At 48.8% G+C, this 17,981-nt stretch overlaps 1 protein-coding gene across 8 annotated transcripts in view; it reads left to right on the forward strand.

Annotated features, from left to right (window-relative positions):
* The window catches only part of dlg1b (discs large MAGUK scaffold protein 1b), a 100,385-nt gene that overhangs the window by 75,127 nt on the left and 7,277 nt on the right, over positions 1-17,981 (forward strand). For 4 of the 8 annotated variants that reach the window (XM_084912185.1, XM_084912190.1, XM_084912192.1 and 1 more), the window contains 13 exons: positions 6,800-6,895; positions 7,531-7,584; positions 8,264-8,314; positions 9,302-9,426; positions 10,110-10,279; positions 10,756-10,892; positions 11,953-12,097; positions 13,760-13,889; positions 14,113-14,269; positions 14,491-14,593; positions 14,976-15,090; positions 15,174-15,350; positions 15,758-15,824. In XM_084912185.1, coding sequence (XP_084768311.1) covers positions 6,800-6,895; positions 7,531-7,584; positions 8,264-8,314; positions 9,302-9,426; positions 10,110-10,279; positions 10,756-10,892; positions 11,953-12,097; positions 13,760-13,889; positions 14,113-14,269; positions 14,491-14,593; positions 14,976-15,090; positions 15,174-15,350; positions 15,758-15,824 — 1,527 coding nt within the window. The remainder of the gene's footprint in view (positions 1-6,799; positions 6,896-7,530; positions 7,585-8,263; positions 8,315-9,301; positions 9,427-10,109; positions 10,280-10,755; positions 10,893-11,952; positions 12,098-13,759; positions 13,890-14,112; positions 14,270-14,490; positions 14,594-14,975; positions 15,091-15,173; positions 15,351-15,757; positions 15,825-17,981) is intronic. The other 4 variants (XM_084912191.1, XM_084912187.1, XM_084912188.1 and 1 more) reach the window with 1 other exon arrangement.

A 17,981-nucleotide genomic window follows, 5' to 3' on the forward strand; every position in this document is an offset into this window, starting at 1 on the left:
ACCTAAACATGTTGTGCTACGTGATTGCTAGCGACACAGCTATGTTAGCATAACATTAGCACAGTGAAGCTGGAGGATGAACGCCAACTTTTTTCCACTCATTAAAAGTTAACGTGAGGGATTCTGGTGGTCAGGGACAAATGCAATCGCATAGCAGGATGCTATACACGGGCCAAACTGAGATTATTCATCCACAATACGAGGTTAGTCATTAATATACTGCAACAACATGGGAACAGAGCAGCTGCGAGAGAATTCAACATTAATGAGTCAATGTTACGGAAGTGGAGGAAGCGCAGGTTTTGGCTTTCCCCATATTTCAACAGTGCTTCATCTCTTTGCTATGACTGTCGCCCGCCATAATTTGCAGATGATATGGTTTTAGCCGCTGCGTTGCTTTCGATCAAAACAGGTGCAGCTTGATGACATCATCAACATGCGCTATCGCGATAGAGCGGTATATTCAAAATCTCTATCGTTGGCCAAATTTATATGGTTTCTATCGTATATCGTTTATATCGCCCACCCCTAGTTGAAGGTAAACCCTAACAACATGGGGTCAGCTACTTCAGCGATAACGCTGCAATCGCCCATAAAACGGGGTTCTTCCTCTCAGTCGTTGCCAAATATTTGCTAACGGGGGATTGTGGTGGTGTTGGGATTCTCTGATTCTCAAACTGCATCAACCTGAACAGAATTTAAATGATTTCGTTCTGAAGTAATTTTCTGGAATTTCAGTAGGCACGATTGATCCACCTGTAGTTAAGTCAGTGACTCTGTTTTAACTCACTGAACACAAATCTGTGGATATTTTCTCTTAGTTTTTATAAAGAAAAGCAAACAGCAGAAATCGTGACAGAAATTCTCACAACCCGTTTCTGTAAAACTGCTCCTCTGGCTGCTGCTGTTATGGAGTAACAGAAACACAAACGAAACTATCGCTATATGCAGATGATGTCGTTTTGTAAAAGCACAAAATCAAATGGATCGTTCCTAAAGCTGGTTGTAAAAGTCCTCCACGGTTCTGCTGTTAACCTGCTGTGTTCCTGCAGTTTCCTGTGAAATGAGGCCACTTTCAGTTTCTGTGGGGTGGATAAAGATGTTTGGATTGTTCGCACCTTCAGCCAGACTTTTATTTTGGAGGCCGGGTGTTGTGTTCTCACACCTGAGATTAATATTTTCTTTAGTGTTGGAGAACGGACGGCGAGAGAAGCTTTAGTCTGTATAAACCACTTTCCCTGCAGCAGACTTCAGAGCTCCTGCTGCATAAATTTGCACGTTAACGAGGAAGGAGGAAGACTACTTAGGTTAATCCTCCACAGCTCCTTTACATGACTAAAACCACCCATGTTGTGTAGAACAAGCAGCGCCATTGAAAAGCTGTTGGTATTTGTGAATCGCTGGTTTGTTTACAGTGCAGCCGTGTGCTGACGTGAGTGGCCTGTAGGTGGAGCTGCAGACACACAGCAGCAGTTTAATCCTAATCTCCAGCAGATCCTCGGTGCTTCTCCGCGGCCCTCACCGTGGAGTCGTGATGTGGCTGTAAACGCTGGGTGATGATGGAGCAGAGAGATGAGCCCTGATGTGTTTGTTTGTTTACTGTGACGCGCTCGGTGCGTCGACTTTCTGCTGTTTGTGAATCGTGTGGCTCAGCCTCCATGACGGCGTCGTATGAGCAGATTTACATCAGCAGAAAGTCGAGGTGTCTCTCCATCGTCGTAAATGAAGGTGAGGCATTCGGGGACTGTGGGGAGAACACACCGGTGACTCTGGCCGCTCGGCTATTTTACATCCATTTACAAAATCAAACCTCCGTCCAATGAACCCCACGCCGCCTCCTGTGCGATGGTTATTCTGTCGTATAATTAATCTGTCTGTTCACAACGAGCCTGAATGCTCTGAGTCCATATAATGAACCATCTGCCACAACAGGAAGTGCCTTCATAGCTTTGAGTTTTGGTACAGACTTGATTATTTTCAGTGAAACGCAGGTTTTGGATGTTGGTGTGGAAATGTCAGAGTATATGATGTGCAGGTATAAGTGTGAGATTTCAGTGTTAAACGTCTCTGTCTGCTGCAGCTCGTTCTCCTCGTCACAGACAAACTGCACACTCAGGAAATCCCAGGAAACAAAATCTGCATTTATGATGATTTCTGAGCCAAGATCTTTTGTTTATGTGGCTTTGGAACAGTTTGGCATTTTTAAAAGTGTTTCCAACATAATCTGTGGGCAGTTTCAACAATATTTTGCTAAATGTGAATAATTTATCACCTCACTTGGAGGAAAACACAGTGTCAGAGCGACGTTCCTGCAGAGCTGCACCTGTAACCAGGCCGTGGAGGTCTGATGGAGTATACATCCATCAGGAGCGTCCACGCTGCTGTCGCGGTGCAGATTTTATTTAAGTGAAAAGAGAGAAGGCCTGCGTGTTTTTCACCTCCAGCTTCAGGTGGAGCTCTGTGGAGACGCAGCAGCCTGTGAGGATCGTCGGGTTTTTCTCTACAGCAGAGGCTTAAAGCGGCTTCCTGCCCGCCTGCCGCTAACCGGGAGTCCTCGTCGCACTCCCCCCTCGCTGCTGACACGCACGCCGCTGTGCCTGAATCCGGGGGCAGCATCGATTATTCATGCAGCGAGTGGAGCTGCCCGTCACCCCCCCCCTCGTGCTGACATGTGCCTCGCTCGCTGGAGCCGATTAATTGGCAGGAGAACGAGAGAAGACGAGAGGGAGGGTGTCACAGAGAAAGAGCAGCCGGCAGGGAGGGGTGAGCCGGGAGAGAAGAGAGGGAGTGTTACTGCGCTGTGGTGGAGGAGTAACACGGCAGAGTTTGGAAGTATCGCCGTCTCGTCGTAGGCGTTGAACATTCTGGACTCGAAGGAAGCATCTTTCATTTACTCTTTATCCTCCTCCCCCTCCTCCCCCAGCTCCTCCTCCTCCGTTCGGGAAGATGACCACTCATTACCTGCAGCAGGACTTCCTGTCTAAAGCCGTGAACGGCGAGAAGAAGCTGCCGCGGGTCAACGCCAGCTTACAAGAGTCCATCGCCCACCTGCACCCTCTGCAGAGGCAGCACGCCATCGAGCTCCACCGACAGCAGCAGCAGCAGTCGTTCAATCACCCGCAGGTCCAGGCGTCGCTGTCGACCTTCACCGCCTGCACCGTGCCGGCGTCCTGTCGAGCTCGCAGTCGGTTCCTCAACCTGCGGGACAGCGTGAAGAAAAGCCCGACCAAGAGTACGGCCAAAGTCCTCAAGAGCGCCAGGAAGGAGATCTCCTGGGTGCCCTTCGCTTACAGCAAGGTAGCGACATCATGTGACCTGTTCAGAGATTTTTATTTTTTCCACTGCGGGAACTAAAACTTTGTCGATCGAGCGCCGTACGTTTAAAGAAGTAAAAGATCGCTTTGTTAGAAAGGAGAGAGAGTGGGAGCTAAAGGCTGTTCCACAGAAACGAGCAGCCGACGGTGGGCGGGTGGGCGGGTGAATGGATGGAGGTTGTTCCCCTTTAACCACTGATTGATTTCTAAAGGACACACAGATTGTAGCACAGAGTCAGATCAACAAGTGCTGATGTTTGTAGAGTTTCAGTAAAATCAGCTGAGACTAAAAACTACAGTCAGGTTTCAGGAGACTCTCAGTGTCTGAGTCTTTATATGAAACAGACTAAATCCTGTTTGCTCTGGTGAGTTCAAGGTCACATTGGAGAACTGGCTGTTTTGGTGATGGTGGTTGTGGTGACATGCAGAGCAGTTTGTACAGTGTTGTAGCAGGAGTGTGTGAATGAGACCTGCGGTCAGTCAGGTTGAGCTACTACATGGAGAATCGATGGACTGTGTGTCCACGTGTGGCAGCCACATCACCCTGCCATCACATTTAAATCCATACTGAAACACTCTCCAGCACCTCGTCTTTTTCATGACCGAATACATGAGCGATGGTGTGAGCCACGTGTTTTGGTTGGGGATTCATCTGCTGCACATTTCGAAGCTCCCATCTTTAAGTGGTGGTCTGCGGTCACACCGTCGCTACGTTACGGCTTCATCGCCGATTCGGTCTAAAGCGTCTGTGGCTCCTCCCACCAGCGGACGTTCAGATCCATGTTACGGATGCAGTGAGCTAAGAAAAAACTGCAGCTACACTTTTAACGAGGGGCTCGAGTGGGGGGCTCGAGTGGGGGGGGTTGTTTAATCTGTGTGGCTTCGCTGGTACACTGAAGACTAAAGTGACACACGTGCCTCATTTACTGAAAGCAGGACATAGATTCTCTGTAATAAACCAGCAGGGGGAGACTCCTGACCTCTGACCTTGGTTAAGACTCCGCTGATGAGTTCATGGTTTCAGGCTCCAGTTTTGTGTCCTGTTGAATAAAACGCGGTGCTCGTGTTGGAGATGAAGGACCATTAAAGTTAAAAGGACTAAAACGGGATATTCAGGGCGGGGCTACCATGTCATTGACTGAAGGTCAAGATGGTGAAAATGGTCAGCTTGAGGCCGTCCATCTTTTATATACAGACTGTGATGATAAGTTTGGGGTCGTGTGGAAAAGATGTCATCAGGTAAAATCATCAACTGTAAAATTCTCTGAGAGAAAAATTAAAAATACTAATTAATGTGTAATTTTATAAACTCCAGGTGGGCTCAGCTGTGTTAATGATATTTATGCTGAAGGACTGATGTTATCTCAGGGGTGTAAGTTCATCGGGGTCAAACATCAGCTTGGAAACCTGATTGGTCAATAAATCGATTGACGTATTGGGCGTCTGATTGGTTTTGGTTGTTGTTGTGGATTTGATGGTGTATCGTCTATCGCTCTCTGATAGGTGAAATCATAACCTCTGCCCTCGCTGTGTGTCGCTGCATTTGTTAAACCAGTTTTGTGTCTTTTGGGAGTAATTAAGCCTCATTGTCAGCAGCTTTCCGGCGAGCGGAGCCGCAGAAGTAGGGCTGGCGGATCAATGCGGTCGATGTGCGGGGCTAATTTTAGCGGCTGTTGGTTTTCCATGGGCTCCGGGTTCTGCTGCTGCAGCACAACAATTAAGCCTCTTGGAAATGCAGCGGCGCTTCCTGCCAGCAGCTTCACGAGGTCCTGCTGTTGCATAACAGAGGTCACAGCGGTGAGGGCCGCCGCTCGCTCCTCTGTGATGTTTCATGTGCACGCAGCAGGCCTTTGGAAGGTGCACGCAGGGGTGTTAAATTAAATGTAGACGTGAAAGAAAGTCTTTGACTGAAACAGGAAACAGAAAAAAGATCTAAAAATCCTGTTTTTAATTCATTTAATTCACGTGCATCACACACATTTATGGGTTGTGTCTGAACAGTTTACAAAGGTTTTATTTTGTGTATTTTCATTCTTAGTAGATGAATAAACAGCAGCATGGCTGCAGTAGAAAGACGATCCACTCTTTTAAAGGCTGTTTGTTTCTCCAGCTGAAACTCACGAGCTGCTGCCGGTGTGGCGTGCATGGGCAGATTGTGCTGAGGCTGCTGCTGTCGGGGAGCGCTGGTGCTAGTTAAAGTTAGCTTGTTCTGCAGTGTTCAGGTCAAAAACACATCCAAATGTCAGATGCTGTAGTTCCCCAGCAGCACGTAGCGCTGCAATGAGACGTCTGACGTCTAATACGCAGCACTGGTAAAAACGTCTGCATGTGATTGGCCAGCTGCTGGCTCGTTCAGACCAGTGATGATGTTTCCACTAAAACCAGTTACAAGTTCACCTTTGAATCAAACGCCGAGTGGGCCCATCATGAAATGAAGAGGCTGCTGTGGAGTGAAAAACACGGCCTGAAGGCGACGCCGGTTACGCTCCACAATAGAAACGTGTTGAGCAGCACACGATTGAATAAAAAGTGCCGCCAGACTGAGTCGGAGCTGAAACTCAACAGCAGCGAGGACGATGCTATCGTAGTTTTAATGTGGAGCAAAGAGGCGGAGCCATCAGCGGTAAAAAAAAACACCTGACGGACAAGATGAAACCTGAATAAGCGTCTCTTCAGCTGCTTTGTTTCCCTTTGCGTTAGCGACAAAGCTACAGTGACGCTGTAGACGGTGAAGTTAAAGGCGTGTCTTAAATTTGGCAGCTGTGCCGTGTTCAGGTACATTTATTCAACGTTGTTTACAGATATTTACTTGTAAACCTGCCAGCTGATCGTTCTGTTGGAGCTGAGTGAAATCGGTCCTCGAACTCTTCGTTTGATTTTTGGGAGTTGAAGGTGAAACGATCAGTGACGTCATGGTGAACATGTGGGTGTGCGGTTTGAGCGCTTCTTTAGCGTCAGTAGAAACTCGGACATGAGGTCGCGGATACAGCTGTGACCTTTGACCTTTGAGGGTCTGTGCCAATGTCATCACTGGCTGTCGGGGTTAAAACTCCCAGATTGAAATATCCACTGCTTTTCAGTAATGACATAAAGGACATCGGCCCCCTGCTGAAGCTGTACCGAGGGACTGAGGATTTACCACACACACACACACACACACACACACACACACACACACACACACACACACACACACACACACACACACACACGAGATGGCTTTAATCCTCAGAACAGCAGATGGGCGAGTTCGCCACATCAGGATCGTCAGGTGTCACTCACACAGTGACCTCCTGTGATTGGCCGACCTCTCTGACACTTGGCGGTCCTTCTCTGTCAAACTCCTCCCATCTGGCACCTCGGCTCGACCTAAACGAACGCCCCCTATCAGTCAGCATGCACATACACGTATACATCCTCTCCTCCTCCTTCACCGGCTGTTCATCTGTGTCTAACCTTTGACCCCTCCCCATGCTATTGTTCAGCAGGCCGAGGCCGCCCCGCCTTCCTCACCCATAATCCCCGTGATCCCAATCTTGCCAATCCCAGCCGAGACCACCGCCATCCCTCCAACGTCACAGGTCTCCTTTTTTTGTTCCTTTTTGACTTTCCTCCTCTCCTTCTTCTCTGCTCGATCCCTCCATCCTTCCCTCCTTCCATCCTCACTTCCCTCCTCGCTCATTTGGCTCTGCGGCGTTCTGTCGAGTCGGTTTTCAGTGTCGGCCGTCCAGCTGTGGCGCTGATGAAGTGAGCAGATTAGAGATAGAAACAGTGGGAGGAATGCCACGCTCCCCCCGTTTGACTTTTCAGAGCCCATCTGGCTCCTCCCGGGCGAGCGAGCGAGAGTCAGAGTAGACGAGGAAGACGAGGTGAAGGAGCAGCTTCTCCCCTCCTGCACGACTGGATTTGATTGATTTTCTTGATTTGTTTCTTCATTTAAGGCTTCATGCTTCAGAACTGCATCTTCTGCAGCGTGAAGCGCCACCATGTACGTACCGCTCGTGCTCGCTAATCTGTGCTCAAATCCTCGGGCTTCCCGTTTTAGCATCATGAGGAGAGTTAGTCTTTTAGCAGCTGCGCGGCGGCCGACCCGGGCGCAGCGCGGGGTGTGATCGGAGGGGTGGAGGTTCAGGGGGGTTTCTTTATTGTGAGGGTGTTTGTAGGGTGGAGATGTTTTTCCTCTGTGATGTTCTGACGTGTCTCCTCGTCTCTGCAGGCCAATCCTCCGCCTGTGGTGGTCAACGCAGACAGCCTGGACACACCTCCATACGTGAGTGCTGCTCATTTCTGAATGGATGCATGAGTGATGGATAGATTGGAAGATGATGACAGATGCATGAAGGCGTGATACCTGTGTTGATGATTGTATGGATAAAGATGGAGTCATGGGTGGATAGGTGGGTGGGTAGATCCACAGACAATGGATAGGATGCAGGACTCTGTGGATCTGCAGATGTTTGGTAACGCCATCTTCACCGCGGGTCCAGCTGGAGCCTCACCTGCCTCCGGCCGGACTCCGGCCGCTGTCAGCACGGCGTCGCTTCAGTTTCACCTGACGGGGAGAAATATTTGAAGAAGCATCTGCTTCGCTCTCCTCTCCCCACATCAGTTCAGAGTTCAGTGCTGCAGCACGTTTCTGTTAATTGGACGGTTTAAAGGAAATGTGTTGGATCAGAGTCGGTGAGTGAAGCCTGCAGGAGCTGTGGGCAGACGGCTGCATCACACGAACCTTCAACTTCAGGTTTAAGAGGAGGAAATAAAAACTCTTCAGTTCTCCGAGGTTAGACGTGAGCCTGAGGAGCAGGAGGAGGCTCAGTTGAACCCTGGACTCAGTGAAGTGTTTCTAATGGAGTACAGTAGAGTCTGTGTTCTACTAACGTGTTTGCTTCCTATAAACTGCTGCTGGGAGGAGCCCACAGGTGAGCTGATACCTGTGTGTGTGTTTGCAGGTGAACGGGACGGAGGCTGATTATGAGTACGAGGAGATCACGCTGGAGCGGGTAAGCTGCCTTTACTTTTTACTTCCCTGTGAGTGACGGCCGTGCTGCTCGCCGCGAGAGCCGCCGTAACTCCGTCGCGTCTTTACGAGCCACATAAACGAGCCGCGGTCTATGACTCGGAGGACGGGCGACCCGCCATCTGATGCTCTCTGTTTGACTTTGAGGCGCTGCTTTCATGGACCGACCGCTGCCTGCACCAAACCTCCCGACAGTCTGAGATTTCGGGGGAAACGAGGACGTAACGAATGAACCAGATTCTGTTAAACAAAGCAAAAGTTTCTGATCCTCTCACACAAACAGCTCTGTTTTAATCCTCCTCGCTGCCTCTGGTATTATCCTCCACATTGTTGCCGTCTTCCTCCTTTTGTTCTTGTCCTAATTTTGCTCCTTTAAGTGCAAATTATTAGCGCAGCTTTAAAAAAGTCTCACAGGGTCTGCCAGTCGTTCTGTCTGCGGTCTAACCGGCCCGTTGTTGTTTTTATCATCACAACCAAAATGTTTCCACACATGACACAAACTGAATCTGATGCCCGTTCACAGCAGCGGACACGCCGGACGCCCACCGCGGCAGGAACCAGCCATTCTACACAATAACTGCACATTTATAAAATTTCAGTGCAGAACGGCATGCTGGGTAATTACAGCAGTGTATTTGAACCAGTGAAGGTAACAACAAAATGTTTAACAGCGCCTCGGAGCCGGTGCACGCTCTCAGGTTCTGGATGTTTGCTGATGTTATCTGATTGGTGCAAACTCGTGCCGGGTGATTCGTGTTCATGCTTCGTTGTTCCAGCTGTCACTTCTGCTCCTCTTGGCTGCGGTTCGAGGTTTTCCGACACGGCGTCAAACTTCAGTCGTCACTGCTCAGCAGCATCGTCGCTCACCTGGAAGGCTTTTATTGTGAAACGCTGGCAGGAAGTGTGAATCCTGAGCATGCTCACAGACTCGGATCGTTATTATTAATACTGTGATCACTGTGGTTTCCAGGGAAACTCGGGGCTGGGCTTCAGCATCGCAGGCGGCACCGACAACCCTCACATCGGCGAAGACCCCAGCATCTTCATCACCAAAGTGATCCCCGGAGGAGCGGCGGCGCAGGATGGACGGCTCAGGTGAGGCAGCAGGACACTGTTTGTTGGTGAAGGAGGTGTGACTGATGTCTGAGCGGCTTCTTCTATTTTTGATCCCTCTGTCACCTCATTAGAGGAGGGCTCAGATTTTATTTTAAAACTGAAAACCAGCATATCCTACAACACCCAGAATGCTTTGCAGCGGTTCCTGCTGCTTTAGAGCGTAGCTGCTGTGGAGGACAGGCTGTTAAGCTGATCAGGGAGCAGTTAGTGGGGACAGAGGGAACAACGTGTGACTCACACAGGTTTCTAACATTAACCTTTCTAAGATCACAAACTTTATTAGCTTTCACTTTTTACCGCTCAGCTTGAAGCTGGCCTGACGGATTCGGCCTCGTATAAAAACATGTAGTGAGAGAAGGACCTCTGTCCCTCGGTCTGCAGTCAGAGGTGGTGTCCTCACAGCCGGACCCCCGCTGTGCCCTGCAGCCTTTCATGGCTCATTCATAATGCAGAAAGTCTGTCACACCTGATCCAGGTGATGATGATGAGGACGAAGAGTACGGTCTCAGGTTTCCTTTAAACTGTTTGTAAGTTAGGATCCGTAGTTTGACTCTACTTCCTGCTTTAACTCCAATAAATGAAAGAATAAAATCTGTGACATCATCAGTTTCTATTGAAGGAGGTGACCTGACTGACAGCGGGGTGTTCACGCTCTGTTTCAGGGTCAATGACGTCATCCTGAGAGTCAACGAGGTGGATGTTCGGGACGTGACCCACAGCCGAGCCGTGGAGGCGCTGAAGGAGGCGGGATCTCTGGTCCGACTCTACGTCCGCAGGAGGAAACCCGTCTCAGAGAAAGTGATGGAGATCAAGCTGGTGAAAGGACCCAAAGGTAGCGTGAAGGCTTAAACTGTGCCTGCGCTCAGATCAGGCGCCCTGTCTGAGCGCAGGCACATTATTAAACCTGTGAGTGTTCCTAATGTTTTGGCTCACGGCTGCAGCTCTGCGCAGATGGCGTGGATGTGTGTCGGCCGTGTTGCTGGATTGTCTCCGCTTGCTGAGGAGCTTTAGTGAAATCCCCGCGGGCCTCATGATTATTCAGACGAGGAGCCCGGCTCAAGAACAAAGCCTCGGTTTCCACGGAAACATCCTGAAATATGCTTCTGTGCATTTATGTGTCCTGATTCGTTCCCGTGTTAAACCAGCAGCGGCGCGTTTCGTGGGGTGGTTGTTATTTAAAGTTTGTCCCTGTGAAGGACGCTCAGGCGTCGGAGCTAGACTCCAGAGTTTGAGGGTTTTTACCCAGAATGCTTCAGAGTTTTCCCGTCTGATCACCCTGCACCCGCCTTCTGGTTCTTTGTGTTGCAGGTCTCGGCTTCAGTATAGCGGGCGGCGTGGGGAACCAGCACATCCCCGGCGACAACAGCATCTACGTCACCAAGATCATCGAAGGCGGAGCGGCTCATAAAGACGGGCGGCTGCAGATTGGAGACAAACTGCTGGCTGTAAGGATCAACCCGGTTCAAACACGAGAAATCACATCAGACGAATTATTATTTACACCACGGCTAAAAACTAAAAGAGTAAACACGAGAAAGTCAAACAGGCGAGTTACAAACATTCAGTGCAATAAAATAATTAAGAAAAGCTCTGATGACATTATTTATGAAACCTAATAAAGACTCAAATTTGAAATCAGTAAAATTAGAAATAATAATAAAAACAATAACAGACAAGCTTAAACTTATGACATGAAGTAACTGCAGGAAAGAAGTAATAGAAGCAAAGACGACTAAAAGTAGAAAAATATAAATAGAAAACAAAAATAGACCTGTAAAAAAAAAAAATATCAATAGACACACAAGACAGAATACTGTATTTGAAAAAAGAAGCACAATTAGAAATGAATTAAAATAACAATAAAAACAGAAAATGGGCAGATTAAAAGAAAGAGCTGTAAGTTAACATAAAATAAATAATAAATAAATAAAATATTTAAAAAAAGAAAAAAATCCAATTAAAACCTTTTAAATAATCAATAAACCAAAAAGAACTCAAAAGAAAATGTTAATTAAAACCAATAAAGCCTGATTTAAATAATAAAAATAAAACAAACAAATTACATTATTTTAAAAAAGGAAAAAAATGAGACTAATAAAAGTTAAATAGAATAAAAGCAGGTTAAAAAAGGTCAGTGAGTTAATAATTAAATAAATTAAAATAAAGTAAAATATTTTTGATAAACAACCAACACGTGTATAAATAGTAGAAACAGGTTTCAGTGCTAAAGAACAAATAAAGTTTTAGATCCTGCAGTAAAAACAGGAAGTTGCTGAGTAGACGGTGAAGAACGAGCACCATGAATATTTCTGAGGTTTTAACAATAAGATAAAGTTTCACCCTTATAACATTTTATAATTATAAACTTATAACATGTTTCATTAAGGGAAGACGCGCTGAATCTGCGGTGCAGACGCACCTCACCACAAACTACCAAACAGCAGACCTTCAGAATAAAAGCACAGGCGTGACTGACCGCTCCTCTCTTGGTGTGTCCGCGTTCAGGTGAACAGCTCCTGCCTGGAGGAGGTGAGCCACGAACACGCCGTCACTGCCTTGAAAAACACTCCCGACGTGGTCTACTTGAAAGTGGCTAAACCCAACAGTGTCTTCATGAACGACAGCTTCGCTCCGCCCGACCTCACCAACTGTGAGTGCCAACACACACACCTGTGATAGAAACCTCACCACTAAAGTTTGCTTCTGTGTTTGCACCGAGCTGAAGAGAGAAACGTTTTGATGCTGCGGTCGCATTTCAGTTTGTTCTGGAATTCAGGCTTCCAGAAACAGTTGGAAAATCCATAGTTGAAAACTTCCCCGGACTTTTTATCCTGAATTGTTTTCCGTTTTAAGATCTTCCAGATAAATGAGGTCTCACATAAATCAGCTGACCTGGTTTTGAGTTAAAGGTTTCCCTGTGTGAGTGTCGGTTTTCTGGAGTCCAGGCTGATGCTGGTGTGAAAGGTCCGGTCACGCGGATCTCCAAACCGAGCCGGCCTGTCCCGGCTGAAGGCTTGTTGGTTTGTCTTGAACGCTGCGGTGGATTTTTGCTCTGACATCGAGCAGATTAGAAGGTCCTGGCTCATGTGGTCAGGATGACATCCGACCCTGAGCCGGTGTGGACCGCCGCAGTCTCTGATGATCAAGTGGGGCGGGGATGGCGTTCCCAGCAGGATTCGTCAAACGACACGCCTCAAAGTGCAGACGAGGCCGGTTCCTTTAAAACATTTCTCTCTGAACCGGCAGCTTTAGCAGAGATGAAGACGGCCCAGCTCTGAACCTTGTTTTGAGATCTCTCACTTTGCTGCAAATTGCAGGAAGCGTTCTGAAAACTGTAATACTGCAGGACAAACCTGCATCCCGGAGACTCGAAGCTGGCACCGAGCTGTTGAGGAGATGCCAAAGAAGGAAACACCCCTCAGAGATGCTGAGCGTCAGGCTCCTCGGCTATAGAGACCGAGGAGTTCCAAGCAGCTGTGGAGGATCCGGAGCCGAGGAGAGACTGATGGGAACGCACAGGAAGACACGGAGGCTGCAGGAAGTGTTGCACGTTATAATCTGAGTAATCATCATGAGTTGACATCCTTAAATCTAAAACAGACTCTGGGCCGAGCAGGCTGGTGCTGGTTTGAAGCCAAACGAGGAACGAGCACAAAATATCCGATCCCGAGTCGCGGAAGAACGATGTTTGACAGCTCGGCTCTCACAAACGCCACCAGGTGCCTCAACTCATCCATGTGAAACACAGACTCCCTAAAACTGAGTGCTTCCTACACCCTTGTGCTGACAGCTATGATTATATCTGAAGTTTGGGCCACAGGCGATCAGCTGCTCAGCTTCTGAGTTTGTGTCTAAACCGACGGAGCAGCCGAACCCTTTCATGAGTCGTGGACCAACGACGCCCTTCGTCTCCTGCAGTGGCAGTAAAACCATCGCTCTGTTAATTATGCAGTGACGTTATTTGTTTAACCTCCTGAAGTCTCCGGGGGAGTGTCCTGTTCGTGGAGAGAACAGTTTCCGATCAGACGAACATCAAACTTTCAAATGTTTTTAAAAATGAAGACAAATGTAAACTATTTTCAGGTTTGCCGCAGTTACAGCTGATCTTCAGCAGAAATGTGACAGGGTTGAGTTGGGAGGTGGTTGTTTCTCGCTCACTGGTGTCGTTTACGACCCCCCTCGACGGCTCCCGGCCTCGGCCAATCAGGTGGTTACAGGAGCCGGACAGGCGAGCAGATGCAGCAGCTCAGCGTCAGACACACAGCGGCTGTGATCAGACTGGTTTTAATGGTCTTCTCTCTTTCTCTTCCAGCGTACTCCCAGCGCATGGAGAACCATATCAGCCCCCCCAACTTCCTGGGTCAGCCCGTCCCTCCGCCAGCATCCTCGGGGCGTTACTCCCCGACCCCGAAGAGCACGCTGGGAGACGACGACGTCACCCGGTGAGAACAGAAACACTCTGCACGCGCACGCCTGTAATGAAACGTTTCAGTGTTTTTGTAACTGTAGCTGAACCACAGCTGCTGCGCCCTCTGCTGGTGCACACCTGCAGTTACACCCTCCACCTGCGTCCCCGCAGTCTGTCATAACACACCTGCAGAGTCTGAGTGGGACCCTGCTCACATGACTTCAGATGATTGACGGCTGCAGTGCTTTTTCCTGCAGGGAGCCGAGGAAGGTGGTGCTTCACAGAGGAGCGACGGGACTAGGCTTCAACATCGTGGGCGGGGAGGACGGCGAGGGGATCTTCATCTCCTTCATCCTCGCCGGAGGACCTGCTGACCTCAGCGGAGAGCTGAGGAAAGGAGACCGACTCGTCTCCGTACGTAACAACGCGTCAAACTCCGAGATCAACAACTTAAACCGGAGTGTCTGTCTGAGTCAGTGATGAGTCGCTGCAGGTCGCTCGCCACGCGCGAGCAAACACGCTGTTGACTTTCAAATTAAAAGCTGCACCTTTTGAGAAGTGCTGGATCAGACTGAGCCGCTCGTTTCCCCGATTGAGTCGTCGTTCCGCGTCTGACATTGTTTTTGTGTTTTCAGGTGAACGGCGTGGACCTCCGTAACGCCACCCACGAACAGGCGGCCGCCGCCCTGAAGAACGCCGGGCAGACGGTGACCATCGTCGCCCACTACAGACCAGAAGGTGGGACAGCAGGACGCACCTGCAGGATCACATGACTCCAGCAGCAGCTTAAATAAAAATAACTACATTTAAGTATATTTACAGTCGGGTGTGAACAGGAAAGGGAACAAAACAAACAACAGCTGGTATCAGAATATTTGGCTGTTTGATTATTTTTACTTTAAAATGATTGATTATTAATCCAGCTGTTCACAGATGTTTCAGCTCTGATCTTTGTGGGAAACTGAAACCAGCAGTTATCTCTGATTTTACCAGAGAAACAGTCCAGTTTAAAAAGTTTCAGATTCTGTTTGGCTTCATAAAAATCCTCTGTAGAGACTCTAACATGTTTCTGTAACTTCCTGTGACCTCTGACCCCTGGATGACCTCTGTGTCCGCTCAGAGTACAGCCGGTTTGAGGCAAAGATCCACGACCTGAGGGAGCAGATGATGAACAGCAGCATCAGCTCGGGCTCTGGGTCTCTGCGGACGAGTCAGAAGAGGTCGTTGTACGTCAGGTAGGCCTAAAGCGCGGAAGGCGCTCGCGTGCTGACGTCCTGTGTTCTGTTTTTAATCGGTTTATTTGTCGTTCGTGTTTTAGAGCTCTGTTCGACTACGATAAGACGAGAGACTCCGGTCTGCCGAGTCAGGGCCTGAACTTTAAGTTCGGAGACATCCTTCACGTGGTGAACGCCTCCGACGACGAGTGGTGGCAGGCGAGGCAGCTGACGGCGCAGGGAGAGGTGGAGGAGGTGGGGGTCATCCCCAGCAAGAGACGGTCAGTCCCAGTTACATCTGCTCCACCAATCAGGATTCAGAGCTCGGCTCACAGCTCGAGAGGACGTTTGGCTGTGGAGTTTTTAACTTTATTGAAACAAACACCAGGGTCGCACCTGTACAGGTGTCACTGAGACGAACGAGAGCTTCACAGTGACGCTCTGAACATTTACCAGGTGACCTTCGAGGGTAAAGGCAGAGTTAGACTGTAAGGTCAGGATGTCGTCAGAGACTCGAAAGGTAAAACCTTCCAGTTTCTGGAGGAACGCTCGTGGAGTGGCGGCAAGCTGCCGACTCACTCGATTTGCCCTCGAGTTCTGAGGCTGAGCTCATCGCGAGTATCTGACAGATTCATGCATAAAGTCTGGTTCCCTTGTGATCTCTGCTGACCTTTGACCTTTCCCACAGGGTGGAGAAGAAGGAGAGGGCGAGGTTAAAGACGGTGAAGTTTAACGCCAAGTCTCGGGACAGAGGGGTGAGTGACGGCGTAGACGGTCCCTGGAGTCAGAAACGTGTTTTAGTTCCAGTAACGCGACTTTATTTACACATAACGACGTTTTTTATTAAAAGCTTTGAAGACGTTTTTCTGTTCTTTGTATTTAAGCAGTAAAACTGTCGTTTTTTTATTGGTTTTATTGTCTGTTTGATTTCTGCGTCTTTAAAGATGCGTCAGTTTTCCAGACTTGACCTGATAGAACGAGTCAGACTTGTTTAGACTTCAGTGACTCGTCCCATCTGATGCTCTCAGGATCAGCCGACTTTATTTATTTTCCCTGCAGTGACGTGCAACGTGCAGGTTAGCGAAGCCATGCGTGGTGTTACCTTCGTACAGGCGGTTGAAGTGCACGCGTGCACGTTTTTGGGCCGTTGTGACAGACTTCAGTCTGTTAGCTAACAACTCGGTTTTAGGGTTTTCATCAGTTACCGGACGTTACTGGATAAGTCAGTCTGCGCCGCCCGCCTCTTTTGAAACCAGGCAGTGAGGGAAATGGCTGCCCACGGCGCCCGCCACCTCGAGTGTGACGGGTGCTTGTTTTTCTGACCTTCCCCGAGCGTCGGCATGGCGGCGTGTCGCACTTTAAACTGCACCAGATTCATTCGTGTGAAGGTGAAACATGTTTGAATAAACTCGGCTGATTCTGAGCTGGTTGATGACACGTTTCAGGTGTTTGACGCCAGCTGTGTGCATCATGTGACCTCTGTGTGTTTGAGCCACAGCCACCTGATCTCCACCTACTAATGAGTGTTTGACTAATGTTGAAGCAGCCGGCCGTTTAACAGCATGACGATCTCTCAGGCATTTCTTCTTCTTCACCAAATCGCAGCAGCGCCTCCCCCTCCCTCCCCCGCCACCTTTAAACCGTGTGCCGCTTTAATACGTGTCGCCACGGCGTTGCTCGCCAGCCGCCACGCTAACACGGCAGACTGAGGGCGGGGAGGCAAACCGTAGAACATGCATGGTGCCCGCGGTCTGCTCCCCGCCTCTTCGCGAAACGCTTGACATTGACGTCTGCTGCTCTCAAACCTTCCTCCTCCTCCTCCTCACCACTCACCCTCCTCACCCTGTTTTCCGTCTCCTGCTCTGTAACATCAAAGTGCAGCATGTGAGCTAATGATGTCACAGGTCCCGCCTCCTGCTGATGAACGACACACGCAGCGGTTCAAATGTCTGCTTGTTCTTCTTGTTGAGCCATTAAACCCATTTATAGTTCAACTAATCAATAACTTGAACACAGACCTTTTTAGGTCCTTTCAGCTCCTGGTTTTGTGTCATCGCACAAGCTTGAATAAACCCACTGAGAGCCAAGCTGTTACCATAGTAACAGACGGTTAAAGGAAAAGGGACACGACTCTGCCACGTTCTGTGTTTGGCTTTTATTTATACATAAATGTAGGTTTAACGTTCGTAGCCTCAACTAATCAATATTTGCAGACATGAGGTGGTGGAGACCAACAATGGAGCTGAAAGAAGGTGGATGCCGGACTCAGACTGCAGCTGCCGGCGCTTTTTAAATAAACCTAATATTTGTTTGTTGGTTGCCATGACATCAGCCGATATCGTTTTGTTATAGCCTCACATCTGGATGAGTTTATTTTAAATATCAGTGTTAACCCCACAGTAACCTTTACAGCCTGACTGGTGACGTCACGCTTTCATTTACACTTCAAGACAAACAAAATGCAAAAACTTTAAGCTAAATTTAAGCTTCAGAGAAGTCCAAATGAAGAAACCACGTAAAGCTGAGAAGGCCTCTGAGCCCGAGTGACCCACAGGACGTTTGTAATCCTGGGGTTTGTAGCACCAGTGTTTCCTCAGTGCAACACGAAGGAACATAAATGCTCTGCGGAACGACTTTTCCTGATGCACTTGAAGGCATCGCATCAGCACCATCTTCGAGCCGATTCGCCGAAATAACCAAACGGCTTCTCCCAGCTTGTCGCTGCTGTGTCTCTGCATGTCGTCAGCATGTTCACCTTCATCCTCCTCCGACCGACGCTGCCTTCACTGTCGGCGTGTGAAGCGGGGCGTCAGAGCTCTGCAGGTTGCGTTCAGGGACGGGGCCTCTGTGTCCGAGTGTTTTAGTTTAAACTTCGTGATTTTTGTGTTTAATGTTTAAACTGTGAGCCGGTC

The sequence above is a fragment of the Perissodus microlepis genome, chromosome 18 (assembly GCF_051167445.1).
Source record: "Perissodus microlepis isolate ML-2025 ecotype Zambia chromosome 18, ASM5116744v1, whole genome shotgun sequence".
Classification (NCBI taxonomy): Eukaryota; Metazoa; Chordata; class Actinopteri; order Cichliformes; family Cichlidae; genus Perissodus; species Perissodus microlepis.